This window comes from Protopterus annectens, chromosome 9.part0, assembly GCF_019279795.1.
Source record: "Protopterus annectens isolate FY-2018-M chromosome 9.part0, PAN1.0, whole genome shotgun sequence".
Classification (NCBI taxonomy): Eukaryota; Metazoa; Chordata; order Ceratodontiformes; family Protopteridae; genus Protopterus; species Protopterus annectens.
In genome coordinates, this window is record NC_056743.1 from 918,609,107 (window position 1) to 918,628,728 (window position 19,622).

A 19,622-nucleotide genomic window follows, 5' to 3' on the forward strand; every position below is an offset into this window, starting at 1 on the left:
ATTGTACTCTATGATGGGTCTGATGAGTGATGAGTAGAGGGGCAAAATAACCTCTTTTGTTCTAGATGCGAACCCTTTTGTGATTAGGTGGGCCACATAGAAGGATTTTCTAACCATATTGGCAATATGACTGTCAAAGGAGAGATTACTATCTACTTGGGTCCCCAGATCCCTTATTACATTTTCTGTATTTAGGGGACTACCGCATATGTGGTAGTTCGCGGGTACTTTGTTTTTTCCAATGGGGATGACTATACATTTTTCCGCATTTCGCTTGAGGCCATGATTTTGACACCAGGTATCCATCTCAGTGAGACCCTTCTGGAGGATGTCTGTATCAGCCGGAGAGTCAGTTATGGTCCCCAGTTTGCAGTCATCTGCGAACTTGGTCAGACATAGTCCTCCTGTGCTTGCCTGTACCTATGAGAAGTATATACTGAACAGGAGGGGCCCCAGGACTTAGCCCTGGGGGATGCCACTTGTAACCGGTTTAGAGTCGGACCTAGAGCCTGCAACTCTCACCGTGTGGGTTCTGTCCGTGAGCCAATTGCCAACCCATCTCGTGACATAGGAGTTTATGTTTTATGTCTATAATACCAGAATGGGGAATGGTGTCATAAGCCTTTGCGAGGTCTAGGTAGGCTGTGTGGACCTCCTTTCCCTCGTCTAAAGCCTTGGTAACTGTCTCAAAGAAGTCCACCAGGTTTAGGAGGCATGATCTGCCCTTAACAAAGCCAAACTGGGTAGGGTCCAATGTTTGGAGGTTCCCAATGTCTCTGTTAATGAGTTCCATGATGATGCGCTCTATAGCCTTGCAGACCAGGCTAGTCAGGCTTATAGGGCGATAGTTCTTGGGGTCCATTTTTGCTCCACCTTTGTGGAGTGGGATAACTGTTGCTGTGTGCCACTCTATGGGTACGTAGCCTGTAGAGAGGCTGAGTTTGAATAGTATGTTTAGGTGAGGGGTTAGTTCATTTTGGAGCTCGTGTAAGACACAGCCTGGGACACCTTCTGGTCCCATTGAAGCTGTGTTTTTGACTTTGGATAGGGCTGTTTTAACCTGTGTGTCAGTGATTGCTGGGGCTGTACATTCTTCTAGTTATGGTTATGGGCCCTTTAGGGGGTGAGAGGGGGTGGTGAAGTTTGCACTAAACCTGTCTGCCAGAATGTTGGTAATATCAGTCGGTTCAGTGTATTTTGCGCCATTCTGCACTAACTCAGAGCAGATCTGAGAGTTTCCACTTAGGTTCTTGACATAGCTAAAGAACGCTTTGTGGTTATCTTTGGAGTCCTTGGCAATTTTTCTTTTGAAGCTAGCCTTGGATGATTTTATGAGGGATCGTAGTTTCTTGCTGATACTGATCAGGGATGTCTTTCCTTCTTGGGATTTTACTCTTTTCTGTACTAGTTTCCTCCTTCTATTGTATAGCTTGTTAATGGCAGGGGTCCACCAGACTGGTTTCCTTTTCTTGGAGGAGTGCGTCTTGGTTTTGCTTGGGATAGCACGATCCATGCATTCTTGCAGGTGCTCATAAAGTGCCTTTGTAAGGGATTCAGCAGCTTGGACAGCATTGTCCTTTAGCATGGGGGCTGTGAACCTTTCCACCTCAGTCTTAAGTAATGTGAAGTTTGCTTTTGATAAGTTTTTCACGGTGGTTTCCTTGATTGGGGGTGGGGGCGGAATGTGGATATCCAGAGTGATTAGTCTATGGTCTGATCTACAACAAAAAATAGGCAGGCAACAGTAATTCTTAAATTTTTATGGTTAGCGCTTTCAAGTATTCTTACACTTAACTTCATCAGACACTAGTTAAAAGAATGGTAGCCATATTTAAAACCAGATTCATAGTCACATGTTCAGTCACTTCACATGACACCATGTCACCTGATACAATTCTCATTTCTATAACACAAGTACCTAAAAATTGTATAAACAATTGTGTATAAAATTTGTATGCACTTTCCTATTGACTTAATACTCAAATTCATATGTACATATACAAAGAATACATAAATATACATGAAAAAGCCAGCTAAAATATCCAAAAAACAATATTTGTTATTGTGTACATAAAAATTGTTACATGTCACTAATCAACCTGAATAAATTTCAGTTGAATGAAATAAATGCATGTACTTGTGTATGGGGGGGGGGGGGATTTGTGTGTATATAACAAACACAAAGAGTGCCCCAAATTATATGTCTAGTCACCTGAGTATTAGCCTTGTGTTAACGTTTTAAACTTCTCAATTTCAAGACACATGCCAAAGAGCATACATCGTTCAACCCTGGTGTCACATAGGCCCTAGTTCTAAGCTGCCAAATCAGCTCCTTCACCTCAGGTTTTAAGCCTAATGGACCACCCCGATGTCAATTTCAATTTGGTCGATCACCCTGAATGTGAAGGAATGACCAGGGTTTTCTACCACATGTTTTGCGAGAGTGTTGTCTGTTTTGGCTTTCCTAATGTGGTAAATATGCTTGTACACACTTTCCCTTAGTTTACGCTCAGTCTTGCCGATGTAAAAACCCATACAAGACTGGCAGGAAGTGAGGTAAACAACCATAGTGGAATTGCAATTAAATCTGCCCTTACAAGCAAATTTTTCATCCAGGATGTTAAATCGGTTACCTGTTTGCATAAACCTGCAGTAAGAGCAGGCTTCGCATTTGTACATACCTGGAATACGTATCATCTTTGGGGGTGGCAGTTCCAAGAGGTTTTTCAAATTAATCCCCCTCCTGTAAACTACATTTGGTGCAGGTCCAAATTTAATAAATTCTTTGTCTATTTGGAAAATATTCCAATTTTTTTGCAAAATCTGTATAATGTTTTCACCATCTGAACTAAACGTAGTAATAAAGGCATACCTATAATCGACCCTTAGGTTACTTTCACCTCCAACAGGTACCCTGTCATCAATATTCATCCCCTGATTGCTGTTGTCTAAAAAGGCTTTAAAATGGCCATTTGTCCTTTTATTTTGAACTTCCTCAAATAGGTTGCTGAACATGTCTACAGGGTATCCTCTGTTTGTGAACATTTGCAATAACAATCTACACTCCTCCTCAAAGTCAATGGCAGTAGTACACATTCTTGTGGCCCTGACCAGTTGTCCCTTTACTACGGACCTTTTTTGGTGTTGGGGGTGGGCACTACTGTAATGGAGGAAGGCATTACAATAAGTGTCCTTCCGATGTATTTTGGCTAAATACTGTTTGTTGGCGTTATCCTTCCTTAATTCTACATCAAGAAAAGCTATTCTTTCAGTATGAAATACATGGGTGAATACCAGAAAATCCGTCGTGTTGTTGCAGTATATCATAAATTCCTTAAATGTACTTTCTTCTCCCTAAAAGATCAAAAAAATATTGTCCAAAAATCTGGTATAGTAATGAATCTCACCCTTAAATCTATTTATGGTGTTATGCACAAATTGGTCCTCCCAAAAGGCCATTAATAAGTTAGCAAAACTGTCCCCCACTGGGGACCACATTGCCACCCCACTGTTTTGTAAATAAAAATGGCCGTTGAACAAAAAGAAGTTGTTGGACAAAATTATGTCCAACAGTTCTGTTATTAGGCCAATTTCAGATGCAGGTGCCCCTCTTTTTACTAATAGTAACTCGAGCCATTCAATACACACATCACATGGGATGACGGTGTACAAATCTTTGACGTCAATTGTGGCAAAGTTAAAATCAGGGTGAAAGACCTGGTGTTTATTGCTTCCAAAAAAGACCAGGGGTCCGTGCAAATAAAGGGTTCTCTTGATACATATTTTTTCAACAAACTGTCCACAAATTTTGCCAATGGGTATGTCATTGAATCCCTTCCATCCACAATTGGGCGCATGGGAGGGTCCATCAAGCATTTGTGGATTTTCGGAATCCCAAAAATCACAGGGGTTTTAGGGGAAACCATAGTTAAGTAATTTACCAAATTTAGATCAATCCTATTCTTCATGACCAAATCGTTAACAAACACCTTAATACTGTTGTATGCTTGGTTTACCTCGTTTAGAGAAACCTGCGTATATGTAGCCAAATTAAGCATATTTTCCATTCTCTGTATGTAGTTTGTATGATCAAACACCACCAAACCACCACCTTTGTCAGCCTTAACAATTCTTACATCAGCATTCCTCAAGGTGTCTATCAAAACCCATTCATCCCTTGACATGTTAAAGGCATCACTCCCTTGATTATTCACATTGTTGAACCTATTCCTTTTGGTAGCCGATAAACACTTAAGGTCAATGTCACACATCCTTTCAAATATATCCAACAATGGATGTAAGGGTGGATTGTAAACACTGGGTACTCTAAGCTCTGCATTTACACTCAACTCATTATTGAACAACAGGTTTAAATTGAGTTTCCGTAAGTACAATTTTAAGTCAATCAAAACACCACAAATGTCCATTATTTTAGTTGGCATAAATGTCAAGCCTTTAGAAAGGACATTAACTAATTCCGGTTGAACAGTATATGCCAAGTAGTTGAAAATCTTAAAGTCACCTCCAGTGTCAACTATAACATGTGGTAAACGTACCAACTCGGGCTGTCCTAAGGTGGGTTGCAAATTACAGTTGGTAACAGGATTTTGAAAATGAGTATTTGCTTCTAACACCATATTAGATGTTACCTTTTGCGGCCTCGATGCTTGTTGTTGGTCTTCCACCCATTGCGTCCACTGTTCTGGGTTGCTCGATCTTGCTTCTGTCCCTGGTGAAAATTTGGATAATAAGCTGCTGATCTCGCATTTGTGTTTGCGTGGGAGTGAACAGCTTCAGTTTGATTTTGAAGCCGTTCGCTTCTTCTTAGTTCCTGGGTATCCTGTAGGGTTATTCCTCCATTTCCCTCACTTGTACCAACCAAGTCCTGTTGGTCTAAGCAGGAGAAGCAGTTGTTTTCTCCTATACTGGGCGGTTCATTGTCACTGTTAGCCTGGGTGTTCGGAAAATTGTTATTCACTTCCGCTCGAGCTTTCCATTGCTGTAAGGGGGGAGGCTCCAGATAAGCCATCCCTCTTTTGTACTCGTCCTCATCTCGCTTCAATTTTTTTATTTTAAAAAATGTTAGTTTCTCCATTTGCTTGCCGATACTAGCGAAAACTCGCTGGTAATCAAATTGGTACCGGGGGAAATCAAGGTCCGTCCTGGTAACATTATCCACATCCTTGATCTCCTGCACTAGGGTGTCCACCATGAATTGGTAGTGCTTAACCAGCACCTCCAGAAATTTGAGCCCTTGTTGATCGAACAGTGTCAAGAGCTCAACGTGGAAGGCTGAATTGGAAATCAGCCCTGTCGGATAACGCCAGGTACGAAGCCCTTTCGGCACCTGGCACCGCTTGATGCATTCCTTAAAATAGGAGATTTCGAGATATAACTTCTTTAGCTTGAAAGACTTATAATCCAAAATCTTGAGGTTGTCCACAATGCTGATGTTCTTGTTGGAAAAACTGGCACTAACATCAGGTTGGTTATCCTCATTCTGCAAGCCAATGCCTGGTTGCAGCCAGTCATTAAGTATTAAAGGTGTTGAATTAGTAAGAGTAATCACATTTGGATTCCCAATATTCCCCTGAGGTGACATTGAAACTGTTGAACTGTCTGGTGGGGTCAAACCAGCCCGGTTCAAAGTGTTACATTGTACTGTAACCTGCTCCCAGTTGTTAGGGAGCCATTCACTGTTCACAAGGTCAGTCAAATCATCCACTTTTTTAGTTAGGTTGTTGATAAAAAACATTAACCGACTTATTTCAGATCCTCCAGCCCCCTGGTTGTTCTCCCTTCCCAAGGGGGACGATGAACCGCTGGGGATTGTTAAAGACTCACCAGTTGCCATACCCAAAAAAAAACAAGCGTAGAGTCAAACTGCAAACAAACTACTAAAAAACTAAGGGAAAGAGTGTACAAGCATATTTACCACATTAGGAAAGCCAAAACAGACAACACTCTCACAAAACATGTGGTAGAAAACCCTGGTCGTTCCTTCACATTAAGGGTGATCGACCAAAGTGAAATTGACACAGATTGGAAGCAGTATTTTTTGCAGGGCTAAGCTCAATGCTGCCACCAAACTTACAAACTTATGTATACCATCTCCAGGGTTGGACAACACTGGGGAAAGGAGAAACTTCCCAAAACAGTACACCATGGTATAGAATAATCTGTGATCCTGTTTCATCAGTCTGGCCAATCCAACAGTTGAGTACCGAGCAGCTCCTTGGATCCAGTCTGGCTATTCACTAGTGTTCTAATGCTTCAAGCTCCTGTAAGCTTTCCCACAATCCCCTGCAAACCTGCACATCAGATCTAGTTTGCCACCATATTAATAGGATCATGAATCTAACTTCAGCTAAGTGCTCTCAGGAAACTTCTAATTTTTGCATTACATTAGCTTATTTTTACTTCTCTGTCTTGTTATTGATATATTTCGGACTACTTGTAGAGAAATGTGTTATTGTACGTTTTTGTTAGTGCCTCATCTCTGGGAACTAAGACTGTTGCCATGCCAGGCACTGTTTTCTTTGACCCTTTTCTGTATTTAGAGCTCAGAAAAGTAGCTTTGTAATGCCTTTACATTATGTTTTCTCACATTTAGTTCTAAGGTTGCTGTTTTTGACATTTTTGTTGTGTGGTTCTTGTACTTAGTGTTATGGTGGATAATACATTTAACAAATGCTCAAAGTGTGGGCGTAAGCAGACCAGTGGTTAAAGAGAAGCTCAGGAGGTATGAGCAAGATGGGAAAACACTGTCTGCCATGGGAGTCAGATTTAAAAACCCTCAAAAGACCCTTTAATAGGAATCAGAAGGGTTCCAAATCCCTAGGGTTAAAAAGATCCCAATGTCAAATGTTTGACTCCTGTTTGGACAGGGCCACCCCGGCAGATGCTGCCCCTTTAGTGGATATTGACCTTGAGATTGAAGAGGTTTGCAGAATCAAGGGGACATAAAACCTTTTCAAGGAAGGCCAAACCAACACCCCTGAAAGCTTTCCTAGCTATCCTTCTGTGGAGACATTCAGAGGGCATCTCTCCCATCACCTTGCTGTGTGGATGGCCATCACGCAAGAAAAATGGATGCAGGATATCATACCCAGACGTTATTCCATACCCTTTTTCCAGAAACCATATGAACAGAAGCCATGATTAACTGAAATCTCACCCTGCCAAAGGTCAGCATCTCTACTTGAGGTCTTCACCGTCCTTCAGAAAAAGAGCCATCCAAAAGGTCCCACCAGACCAGAGACAGTTAGGAATTTACTCAAGATTCTTTTTGTTTCCGAAGAAAAACAAGGACGTCAGGCTAGTTCTGGATCTCATCTGCTTAAACCACTTTATAAAGAAGACCCCATTTGGAATAGTCATAGTGTCAGTGATTTTGCCTTGTCCAAAGGCAAACAACTGAATGCACTATATAGATCTCCAGGGTGCCTACGTCTACCTCATAATTGCAAAGGCATCCAGGAGGTTCCTATGCCTTGGAATAGGAGTCAATCACTTCCAATTGGCCTTTAGTCTCACTACAGCCCCTGGTTGTTCACCAAGTGCATGGCAGTTGTCGCAGCCCACCGACATATAAGGAATCAGTGTTTTCAGTATCTGGATGATTGTCTCATTGTTGCAACAACCTGAGAGTCCTTATGAGATGCCAGAGGTTACTTTTTTCAGCATCTGCTTATGTTTAGTAATTTCTGTAAACTATTAAAAATCACAGGTCCAACATACTCAGTAAATTTCCCTTGTGGGAAGCCACCTAGACTAAACTTCATGCTGAGTTGCCATCACCCTGGAAAGGCCCCTCTAGCTTCAGCAAGCAGTACAGTCCCTATATCATCAGCAAAATCCCTCTATGTTAATGATGTAAAGAGTTCTAAGACTTATGTCAGCAGCAATTGTAATGATTCACTGTGCCAGATGCCACATGAGGATCTCCCAGTGGATGTTTTGCACATAATGGTCTATGCTGATGAAGCCTCTGTCAGCCACAATTCACATAGCTTGTCATACAGAGTTCACTTAAATTGGTGGCTGACTTTACCCTTCTTGCAGATGGGAAGACTGTTCAGTCCCCCTGGCAGCTGTCATAACAAGGGATGCCCCCCCCCGAGGGGAAGGGGGACATTTTTAAGGGTGGATGATCCAAGGTCCATAGAATTTGTTGGATACTAATATTCACATCAATATTCAAGTGATGAGACCAATTATGTTATTGTTTCAGGAGTTTCAGGACCTCTTACCTTCAGGGGTGATAGTTATCTAGTCAGACAAATGTCAGTAGTATGGTGCGTCAACAAACAGGAGGAACCAAATCTTATCTACTTTGCCAGGAAGCCATTAGAGTGTGACAGCGAGCTCTAGATTTGAGTTGCCTTCTAGTAGAAGTGCACATTCAGGGAAATCCAAGTGGCTAGCAGACAGACTCAGCAGGTTCATTCTATTACATCAAGAGTGGTCCCTCAGTGAGGCAGCAGCTCATGAAATCTTCAGTCAGTAAGGTGTGTGTTGCTGCAGTTTATTCACCTCTTCCTCTAACACCAAGTGCAGGAGCTACTTTGTGCTAGTTTCCCCATCAATACAGTCACCCTTCCTCCTCTGTCCTTCATAATCACGTTCTTGTAGAAGGTGTCTGCCTGGAAATCACAGGTGCTGCATTCTGGCTGAGACAGATCTAGTTTCCTCTGCTGAAGAAGTCCCCTTTGGCTTCTAGATCCATGTCTGGATCTTCTGTGACAACCTTCCAGTCAGCTTCACTTGGATCTTCATAACCTCAAGTTAACTGCATGGTTTCTACATTTCCATTAAAGAGCAGACATTCTTCCTTTTCTTTAAAATGTGACCCACATTTTTTCTGCTTCTCAAAAGATTTACAAGAACAAATGTAAAAGATTTTCTATTTGGACATTTATTTTATTTATTTATTTTATTTTATTTTACATTTGTTGACCGGGCTAGTCTAGCTGGATATATGTCCATTTTCAGTAGAGGCCTGGGGAGATAAGCTCCAAAACAGATTCACTGAAGTACACATCTACAGAAGTACATATATCAGATGCAATTACATTCATCATTACGAAGACAATATAAGTGGTCATAGGTATATAGAGTATAAAAAAAATACAAAATATTGACAAGACTTACATGTTCAAAAGGATTAATAGCAGAACTTGTATAATATAATTGTAGATAGGAAAGGAGGAATAAAAGGAAAGTAAAATGGAGTTAAAGGTGATTAAAAATCAAGTAGTAAAGCATGTCCCTTTTTAGTGAGTACACAAATAGGTAAGACTGTGTGGGAGAGGTAGAACGGTAGTTGTTAAGAAGAGATTGTTGCAGAGATGTGAAGATGGGGTTGAATCAAGTGGCGAGAGCATTGTTCAGTCAGGTTTAGTACAGGGGCACATCCAGTGTGCTTTAAGGAAGAGCTTAAGTTTATTTTTAAACAGAGTTATAGAGGGAAGAGTGGAAAGTTCAGAGGGAAGTAGGTTCCAGGTTTTCCCAACAGTGTTAGAGAAGAGAGAGTCTCCAGCTCTATTGTTTGATTTATTGATATTTACAAGAAGTTTTTGAGAAGATCTTAGGGACTTCAGTTTATTGTAGAGGTGAATAAGGTTAGTTAGGATAGGTGTTTTGGCAGGTTGATAAAGTATTTTATGGGCAATCAGTTGATTAAATTTCAGCTGTTGCTGTAATTCAAGCCACCCTACGTACTTTAGATTAAGGCAGTGGTGTGTTTTAAATGGTTACCTGTGGCAAATCTGGCTATATTATTGTAGGAGTTTTCTAGTTTCTTAATGTTATTTTTTGACAGATTAGTAAAGATGGGTGAGGCATAGAGAAGGGTAGAGATTAGATGGGTGTGGGCAATAGTTATTCTGGTTGGTGGAATGAGAAAGGGTTTGATCCTATAAAGAGAGCCAATTTTTTTGTTAGTAGTTTTCAAAATGTTGTTGATATGAGTGTCAGTTAAGGTTGTTGTCTATGGTGATACCTAGCATTTTGGTAGTAAGATACTGGGATATGACAGTGCCATTATTGGTTGTTACAGTGAAGTCAATTGAGGGAGATTTATTGGTAGGTGTAAAAAGGAGAAGTTTAGTTTTTTTGGGTTTAGTATGAGGCAGCGTTTTGTAAATCATAGTTCTACTGAGTTAAATAAGTCTTGTGTAAGGGAGTGAAGTTTAGATACAGATGTGCCTGAGCATATAAGTATAGAATCATCAGCGTATTGTATACATGTAGCTTGGGGAACTACTTGGTGAAGGTCATTGATGAATATAGAAAACAGGAGAGGGCCCAGTATGGACCCTTGAGGGACACCAATATTGACAGGGAGTTGGGTAGAAAGAGTGGTGTTCCAGAGCACAGCTTAATGTAAGTTATTTAAGTCAGACCGGAACAAACTTTATAGCTAGTGTGTCAAGTGACAGAGATTTAAGAATGTTTATGAGTATATTGTGATTTACCATGTCGAAAGCCTTGGACAGGTCAATGAACAGTGCAGAGGAAAGCATGTTAAGGTTACAGTTTTTGTTGATGGTGTCCATGAAGGAAAGTAGGGCAGTAGTACTGCTATGGGAAGGTCTGAAGCCATGTTGGGAGTTGGAGAGCAGGTTATTATGGAGAAGGTGGTTTAGCAATTGTTTGTGGATACATCTTTCCATAATCTTAGATAAAGGAGAGAGAGTAGGGCTATGGGACGATAGTTAAAAAGTTCAGTGGAGTCTCCCCCCTTATGAAGGGGAATAATGTGGGAGACTTTCCAAAGTTTGGGGATGTATCCTTCAGTAATGGTTCTATTGACGAGAATGGAGATGGGGTAAGCAATAGATTTGGCTGCTAACTGTAAGTATTCTGCAGGTAGTAGGTCAGCAGAAGGAGTGCATGGTTTGAGTTTTTGGATAAGGGTGAGAATAAATGCTGTTGATACAGGTTGGAAGACAAATGGAGGTGGTGGGTTAGATTCAGACTTAGATATGGTTATGTTTTGCGGAGAGAGTTGACTGGCAAGAGTTTGAATTGTTTTGGTGAAAAAGGTATTAAAGGCATCGGCAGTTTGTTTGGGGTTGTCCTTGTCAGTGCCTTGTGGGTTAGGTGTAATAGATTGACCAGGGTGTAATAATTGATTAATACTTGCCCAGAATTTTTGTGGTTTATTATGGTGGGTCTGTTGAGAATGTAGGTAATAGTTTTGTTTATCAGACATTATGGCTTTTTTTGTTTCATTTCTCAATTGTTTTAAGTTTTGGAGGTCAATGGGGTTTTTAGTTAAGCGTGATTTATTCCAATATTTATTTCTGAGATGGATCTTTTGCTTTTAGCCAAGGCTTTAACTCATATTCTATGCCCATAGCAGATGTCCTGCAATTCCTGTCTCTCGCTTTGGGTTGGAATCTAGCTAATCCAACATTAAAATGCAATTAGTCTTCATCTCTAATTACCATCCACGTTTTCAGAACATTATGTTAGCCTCTCATAAGTTGTCCAAAGCTTTTATCAGAGGGGTGTTCCTTCTTCACCTTCTCACTAAGGATCTCACTCCCACTTGGGACTTGAGTTCAGTTCTGGAAACTCTCAAAGCCCCATCTGAACCAGGTTCCCCTGCTGACCTGAAGTATTTGTCTTGGAAGACAGTATTTCTAGTGACTATTACTTCAGCTTGATGAATATCAGAACCACACGTACTATATATCTCTCCTCCTTATTCAGTCTTTCCTTCTTTTAGTTGTAAGGTGGCTTTGCAAAACAGTATTACTCTAGCAACAATCCTGTGCTATTCATAAAGTACTGTAACAAAGGGAAGTACCTTTTTCATACTTTAGATGTCCACAGGCAACTCAGATTTTATCTACACAGAATTAAATCATTCCGAAAGGATAACCGGCTGTAATTGTCTTTTGCTTCAAACACATTGGGATCTAAAGTTACCAAGCAAACTCTGGTTAGATGGCTATCAGACTGCATCTCTTTTGCTGGGTTCATATTACGTTATCAAAACTTTAAAAGTTCGAACGCTATATGGTCGAACCCATATGTTTGAACTTTTAAAATTTCGAAAACGACAAAAAAAAAAAAAAAAACAGAAAAAAACCTACCTAACGGTTGCCCCCCCTGCACCCCCCCACCCCCACTCCCGCTCTTTAAATATACCAACTCTGAGACCACGCTACAGTGCAGTAAAGGGAAATCTTCCCTTTCCGAACTGAATGGAGATCTCTGTTTCTGTAAAAAATGTGATATAGTGTTCAAACTTTTAAAAGTTTGACAACGTACTAGGGAACCCTTTTGTTCACTCCACAAGTAATGAGACTGACTTCAAAATCAAAGGCCCATTCCACAAGATCTATGGCTACTTCTAGTGCCTTTTTCTGGAACTCCCCCAGTGTTACACAGTAGTCACTTGTCCTGCACTACATACCTTTCTAAGCATTACAATCTGGACATCATTTCCAAGGCTAAAGCAGCCTTTGGCAGTTTGGTTCTTAACAGGTATCCTGTCATGATTCCACCTGAGATCAAAGATTTCTTGGGATTCTGTACCAGCTGTCAGATCAGATGGACTGATAAGTAAGATGCAGACGTTATGTGTTTATCATAACACTGGATCCTTTTTGTCCAAGTCTATCTGTTATGACATTCCTCCCTTCACCCCCCCCCCCCCGCCAAATTATTAAGTTATTGCTGCTTTTGTAATATACGGTATGTCATTTCTAGACAGTAAACTTAAGCGGAAAGGGAGGTTCACAGGGGTTATGGGAAACTCTGCATGAGTTTACAGCACTAGAACACTACCAAATGGCCATAATAAAGATCAATGGTGTGGGTTGGTGCCCAAATGTCATAGATTCATAGGTAAGTACTATGCCAGCTGCCCTTGTGGGCCATTTTAAGCCTAGCCAGTTTCCCTTTTTGTGCTTGAAATAACCTGTCCCATTTGATTATAGGTTGGCCTTACCCATCTCATGGTCAATAATTATATAGTACCCCTAATGAGAATAGCTGAGATCATACCGTAGATAATATGAGAGGACCTATACATTGGATAAAACATTTAGGAGCTACATTGGTCCATTAGTAGTACAGTGGGTAGTCCTGTGGTAAATGTTCTGTTTCCCATCCATATATCTAAGTTGCACTTGAAAATGGTCATGGATAAACTTTGTTTTATGTGAATGATGGGGAGTCTATACCATGGCAAGCCATTCTGTTGATGTTGCAGAAGAGGTTTAGATTCCCTAGACTGAGTATTTCTGATGCTGACTTGCTGACGTGCAGTAAATCCATCAGTAATGGGTCATAGATGCCTTGTGTGGCAGACGCAGGTCACCTCGCAGATAATGGTATTTACCTGGCATCTGTCATTGGCTAGATGGTTTCTGTTACCTTTTTAACTTCATAAACCTAATTTCATCACCTTGACTCAGTGCATATTTTATGAGTGCCTTTGTTATTTACTGAACTATTAACAACTCAAGAGTCATTACAAAATAATTCAGTGTTGACCTGGCCAACCCCTCCAATGGGGTATAAATAATAATAATAATATTAATTATTACCATAAACTATCAGGAAAAAAGCATGCTTTACAGCAGATTGCACAAAATGAATCATAATTTCAACATATGAAAATACATCCATAATCTAATTTAGCACATTTTTAGACACTTACTCAACATACTTGGATGAAAAGGATCCAGTGTTATGCTGATCATGTGGTAGCCATTGTGAATCACCCGTTTCCCTGAGGTAAGCAACCTTGCAAGTAGTGTATTTAGAAGTAAAAAGCATGGTGGCAATGCCAACAAAAGAGCCTTTAGCAGAAAATTGAAAAAAAATATTTTCTTGCACTTTCACCAATTCTCAGTTCTAGGTTTCATACATATGATAGGCATAGCTGTCATCCTCTAAGTACAATAAGTCTGGACAAAGCCAAAAAGAATGGGAGGACAAATCCCACAAAATAGTGACAGATTTTAAATATTGCTCTTATAAACTTAGAAAGTTGCTAGTACAAAAGGTCTTGTGTTACAGTGAATTTTCTGACAGATATGAAGCCTGAAATTCAAATGTTTGTCATTATTTAGTGAAGTCAATCCTCACTGATTTGCCAATAAAATCCAGAAAAACCACAATTTTATGAGGAACAGACGAAAAATATTAGGTGAAAATCTGGACATTTGAGAGGTATGATGATAGGCTTTTTAAAAATGCTATTCTAGGTGTTTTCTTGAGAAGGAATGTACCATTTGTTATTATTATTATTATTATTATTATTATTATTATTATTATTATTATTATTTTGGGAATGCTTCATTTTTGTTTGTTTAGTTCTTAAATTGGGTAAAGTCCATTAGATACAAGTTCTCTTCAAGGATGATTCCAGCTGGTCAGAGTTGTTTGTTACTGAGGAATGAAATCCAGGACTGTAAAATTAAAATTGTAAACATCTCACAGTCTAAACCTTCACTCTGTCAGACTTTGAATGTGTAAATTTATGATGCTGTTCAAATGCCTTACAGGAATATGAAACTTTTTATCCAGGTTTTCTGTAAAAAATGTGATATTTTCTGTCGTTGTGAGAATATGATTTTGCTGCTGCTTGAGCTGTCTGGTAGCCTTGTGCGAGCATCTTAACTTGTGAAAGTATTATACTGTCTTGACTTTCTTGTGGGGATATTGTATCTGCCTTGCTAATGATATGACGGCTTGAATATTCTTTTAGTAGTTGTCGTACTCCATCAGGGCTCAATGGGGCAAGATGTAGTGTTTTTGTTAATGCTGTGTCTTTCTTCACAGGTTGCCAACTACATTCCTCATCTTGCCAAGATTAGTCCACATTTTTGGGGTGTATCCCTTTGCACAGTAGATGGACAGAGGTAAGAAAGTGAAGTCTACATAGCTATTCTGCAGATTTTTTTTTGTTGTTGTTTCCTTGGCTGGTAGGTGTCAGCTACTGATAATAAACTTTTTTTCCTCTTATTTTCATTTGGATTTTCATGGGGACTTTAGAAACAATTATTGAGAACCTTCATGTATGTTAATAGTATGTTGTTGCCTTAAAGTTATTATGATAGTATTGTTATAAACCTTCATAGTGACATCTGATAACGTCATTTATTTATTTGACATTTGTTGACCGGGTTGGTCCAGCTGGTTCAGAGCCCTTTTTCAGTGGAGACCCGAGGAGAAAAGCTCTACAGTAAATACACACAATAAAGTTGACTTAGTATTCAATTAATAAAACAAGAAACATACATAGAATAACTAAAGCAGGTTACAAAATACATGGAAATAAGAATCAACATTATAGCATGTGTAGGTACAATGCAGAGTACAAGAATACATATGGTTATAATTATAGGGCAAACATGATTGATAAGACTGTAGGTACAAATAAGAAAGGATTACTAAGCTTATTCATTTGACTGTTTAAAAGTCATATACCAGAGACAAGATAAACTGGCATAGTATGAAAGAAGAAGAAGTTAAGTGACAAAAAGAATACTAAAAGAGAATAGAGACAAAGAGGAAGGAAAGATAATTTACAAATTAAAGAAAAAAAGTGTTAAGAAAAAAATAGAGTTGTAAAGATTTAGAAAAAAAGGAGAGAGATAGAGTAGCTAAGAGAGGTGAGTCAATCAGGTGGGAGATAGCACTGACATAGTTTAGTTTTGCTTACGTGATTTTTTTTACTGCCTTTCTGAATTGGGGATTTGGTCTAAGGTGACGGATGTCTAGTGGTAATTTATTCCAGTTCATAGCAGGCAGATAGCTATAAAGTTTTTTTCCTGAGTTAATCATGGGTTTGTGAATGGACAGGCGATGTTCAGAGCACCGGAGTGTTCTTGCAGGGGTGTAGTGGAAGACTATAGAGGAGATGCTAGGACACAAAGTGGGCTGGTAAAGAATAGAATGAATTATCTGGAGCTGAAAAAGGAGGAGGTTATGTGGTAATTCTAACCATTTCAGTTTTCTGAGAGCGAGGTAGTGATGAGATGAGTATGGCATTTCAGCAGCAAATTTAGCTACCTTGTTTTAAGTGGATTCTAGTTTAATTGTAAGTGTAGCTTGTAGATTGGTGAGAATTTGAGAGCCATAATGAAGGGTAGGTAATAGGTAGACATGTGAAAGAGCTATTTTAGCTTTGCTTGCAAGAACATTTTTATTTCTATAAAGGAGGCCAAGTGTTTGATTGGTTTTCTTAATGTTACTTAGGACATGTAGGTCAAATTTTAGTTGATCATCAATGACTCCTAGTAGTTTAGTGTGACTTTCAACTGAGATAGGGGTATTGTTATGGGAAGTAATGGTGAAAGATGGTTTCAGGTGAGGCATTGTTTTTGGTAAAAAAAGTAATAGCTTGGTCTTTTTTGGGTTTGGTATAAGATGGTTTTGCTTGAGCCAGTTTTCAGTAGACAAGAAGGAGTTCTGTGTTATAGTTTGGAGTTCAATAAAGGAGTCAGCAATAGAGATGACTGTGGAGTCTGCTTACTGAACAAGTGAAGAGTGAGGGGTAGAGTTAGATAGTTAATTAATAAAAACATTAAATAGCAGTGGCCCTAGAATTGACCCTTGAGGTACTCCCATCTGTATAAGGCGTTCGGGGGATGTAGCAGAGTTCCATTTCACAGATTGGAAACGGTTACTTAGGTAACGAGAGAATCAGGAAATAGTGGTGGGAGATAGGTTTAATAGAGAGAGTTTATCTAACAGTAGAGGGTGAGAGATGGTGTCAAATGCCGTTGAGAGATCAAGAAAGAGACAAGTTTATTGGACCTCTAGCTTGTGAGATAGTGTTTGTGAAAGAAATGAGGGCAGTAGATGTACTGTGGCCAGGGTGAAAACCATGTTGAGTAGGAGTGATTAAGTTTTCCTGCATAAGGTATTGTAGGGTTTGTTTGTGTACACATTTCTCTAAGATCTTGGAGAAGGGTGATAGAATTGCTATGGGGCTGTAGTCAGATAATTCAGTGGAGTTGCCTCATTTGTGGATGGGAAGAGTGTAATTTCTTTTCCATATGGCTGGGACTTTGGCTTCAGTAATAGATCGATTTATGAGAATAGAGATGGGTAAGGCAAGGGATTTAACAGCTAGTTGGAGAAAGAGTGGAGGAAGACCATCAATTGAGGGAGAACTTGGTTTAAGTTTGCAAAGAAGAGATTTTACATATTTGGTGGACATTGATTTTAAGCAGAAGGCTGTGGAGGGATTAGATGAAATGTGGGGGGGGGGGGTGAATTAGAGTTTGGAAGGTTAATAAGTTTACTGATAGAGTCTATGAAGTAAGAGTTAAAGTTAGTAGCGAGGAGAGATAGCTGGGTTAGGTTTGGGAGTAGAAAGTTTACCAAGATGAAGAATTTGATTAAGAGTATGCCATAATTTCTTTGGGTTATGCTTGTAAGTTTTGGGGGGATTTGAGTAATAGTTTGTCTTGTCATTAATAATTGCTTTCTTAGTTAGGTTACAAAGTTGTCTATATTGTTGGAGGTGAAAAGGCAGTTTAGTTTTGTTCCAGAGTTTCCAAACTTTGTCTCTTTGAGCCATTAGGGAGCAAGTGGAAGAAGTTAGCCAAGGAGATATGGTAGATTTTATTCTGACAATGCGTATTGGAGCAAGGAAGTTGAGTATGTTAAGGAATATGTTGTTAAATGCTATGACAGCTTCATCAAGGTGAATCTGTTTTAAAAAAGACCAGTTTATGGCTGAGAGTTGGCTGTTGAGTTCATTAGGGTCAGAGTTTTTTAGACTTCAACATGCTTTGATTTTATGGGGTTTAAGAATGTGAGGGCTAAAGCGGAGAACTTTAGTTGGGCAGTGGTCACTGTGGGTGTCGGGTAGGGTTTCAGGGAAGTGATATTTATGGGGATGTGACACAAGGATCCAGTCCAGTATAGAAGAATGAGAAGTGGATTTAGTGATATAAGTAGGAGCAGTTACTAGCTGGGTGAAACCATGTAGGTTAATGGGGGTGGAAGGTGATATTGTGGTGAGAGTTGACCAGTTGATGTTGACATCACCCATGATAATAGTCTCATTGTGTAGATCAGTGGAGAGAGAGAGGAAAGAATACTTTCTAGTAAGGTGATGTTGCCTGGTGGAATGTAGATTACAATGATGTTGAGTGAGGTGTGGGGATTAATTTTACAGTTAGCTAAAAGGAGTTCAGCAGGAGAGTGAAGAGGGGAGGGGTAAACTAAAGGGGTTAAGGTGAGGTTATCAGAGTACATAATAGCTACACCTACACCTTTTTATATGGTTCAGTCAAGTCTTAGGATGTTATAGCCAGGGGGAAGGATGTCTTTATCTGGAATGTGAGGTTTTAGCCAAGTCTTGCTAAGTACTACGATGTCAAAAGATTGTTGAGAGATCCAGGAATGGAATTTTGCTGTCTTGTTTACTAAACTTCTCAGGTTAATGGCATAAAGGGAGATGTGTTTTGATGGGATATGAGAGAGAGCAGTGAAATCTTGTGAGGAGAGACTACCAGGGGGGAGTGTAGGCTAGGGACAGGGTTGGGGTGAATGCCACCTGTGACTAACAGGGAGTATAGTGTGGGGATTGATTGAGACTTTGGTATATAAAGTAGAAAGTATATGGGTTTCCATTTAGGTAAGATTAGTTTGAATTTAGGATGTTTTTTGATAGGTGGTAAGATTTTAGAAATAGTGACAAATAGTAAGGTTAAGAAAGAATGAGGGAGTTGAGGGAAGAGAGATGGATAAATAGAAGTAGATGAGTAGAAGTAAGGTTTTATGTGATAGTTAAAAGAGGTAAAGGTGTAAAGTTAGTTAGAGTGGAAATAGTAATGCTAGTAGGAGGGTGTGGTGTGACATGGTGAAATAGAGAAGGAAAGATGATATGATTGTTTGTGTAGGGGAGAATGACATGAGAAAGATGCTGAGAAGTATTAATGTCAAAAACAGAAGTAACACAGAATAAAGTAAAATGAGTAGAGATACAGGTGGAAGTAGTAGAGTAGGTGGAAGGAGAATGAGGAAGGAGATTGGAGGAGGAGGTAATTGAGGGGTGGGGTTTTAGGGGGGTGTGGTAAGGATGGCTAGAGTATAAAGGAAATGATGTCAGGGGTAAGTGGGAATGGGGGTAGTGTAGAGGAGCAGAGGGAGCTCGATCATAGCGAGGGAGAATGGAGCGGGCTGGCCCAGCAGAACAGGTAAGTGGGAGTCACGAACGTAAACTCTGTATACTGGTTATGCAGAGACATGTTTAATGATGATAGAATTTTTACACGATTAGAAAACTGTTTCTTGCATGTCTATGTAAATGATGAAAAACTCTTGTCCTGATGCATTTTCATCTTGTAAACATTCATTTCATCAGTTATAACTGGTCTTTATTTCCATTTTGTAGGGCTGTTGGAGACACACTAGAAATCTGCTGTCATTTGAAGCATGAGTCTCATCGGTTTACTATTACAAGGTCGAACGGCACTCCGTCGACTGTAGTATAGTCGACAACGGAAGGTCGAAACTGATAATCGCGAACTCAAAAAAAAAATCTAGGAATGGGTTTCAACATGGGTCGAGGTAGGGGAGATGTTTGTAGTTCAGAATAATACGAACACGTACCTCAACCCATGTTAACACCATTC

General features: G+C 39.7%; 1 protein-coding gene across 2 annotated transcripts in view; it reads left to right on the forward strand.

The window, feature by feature from the left end:
• Window positions 1-19,622, forward strand: part of LOC122811665 (glutaminase liver isoform, mitochondrial-like) — a 1,484,096-nt gene that overhangs the window by 427,029 nt on the left and 1,037,445 nt on the right. For both annotated transcript variants that reach the window (XM_044083661.1, XM_044083660.1), the window contains exon 5: window positions 14,809-14,888. In XM_044083661.1, the coding sequence (XP_043939596.1) occupies window positions 14,809-14,888 (80 nt within the window). The remainder of the gene's footprint in view (window positions 1-14,808; window positions 14,889-19,622) is intronic.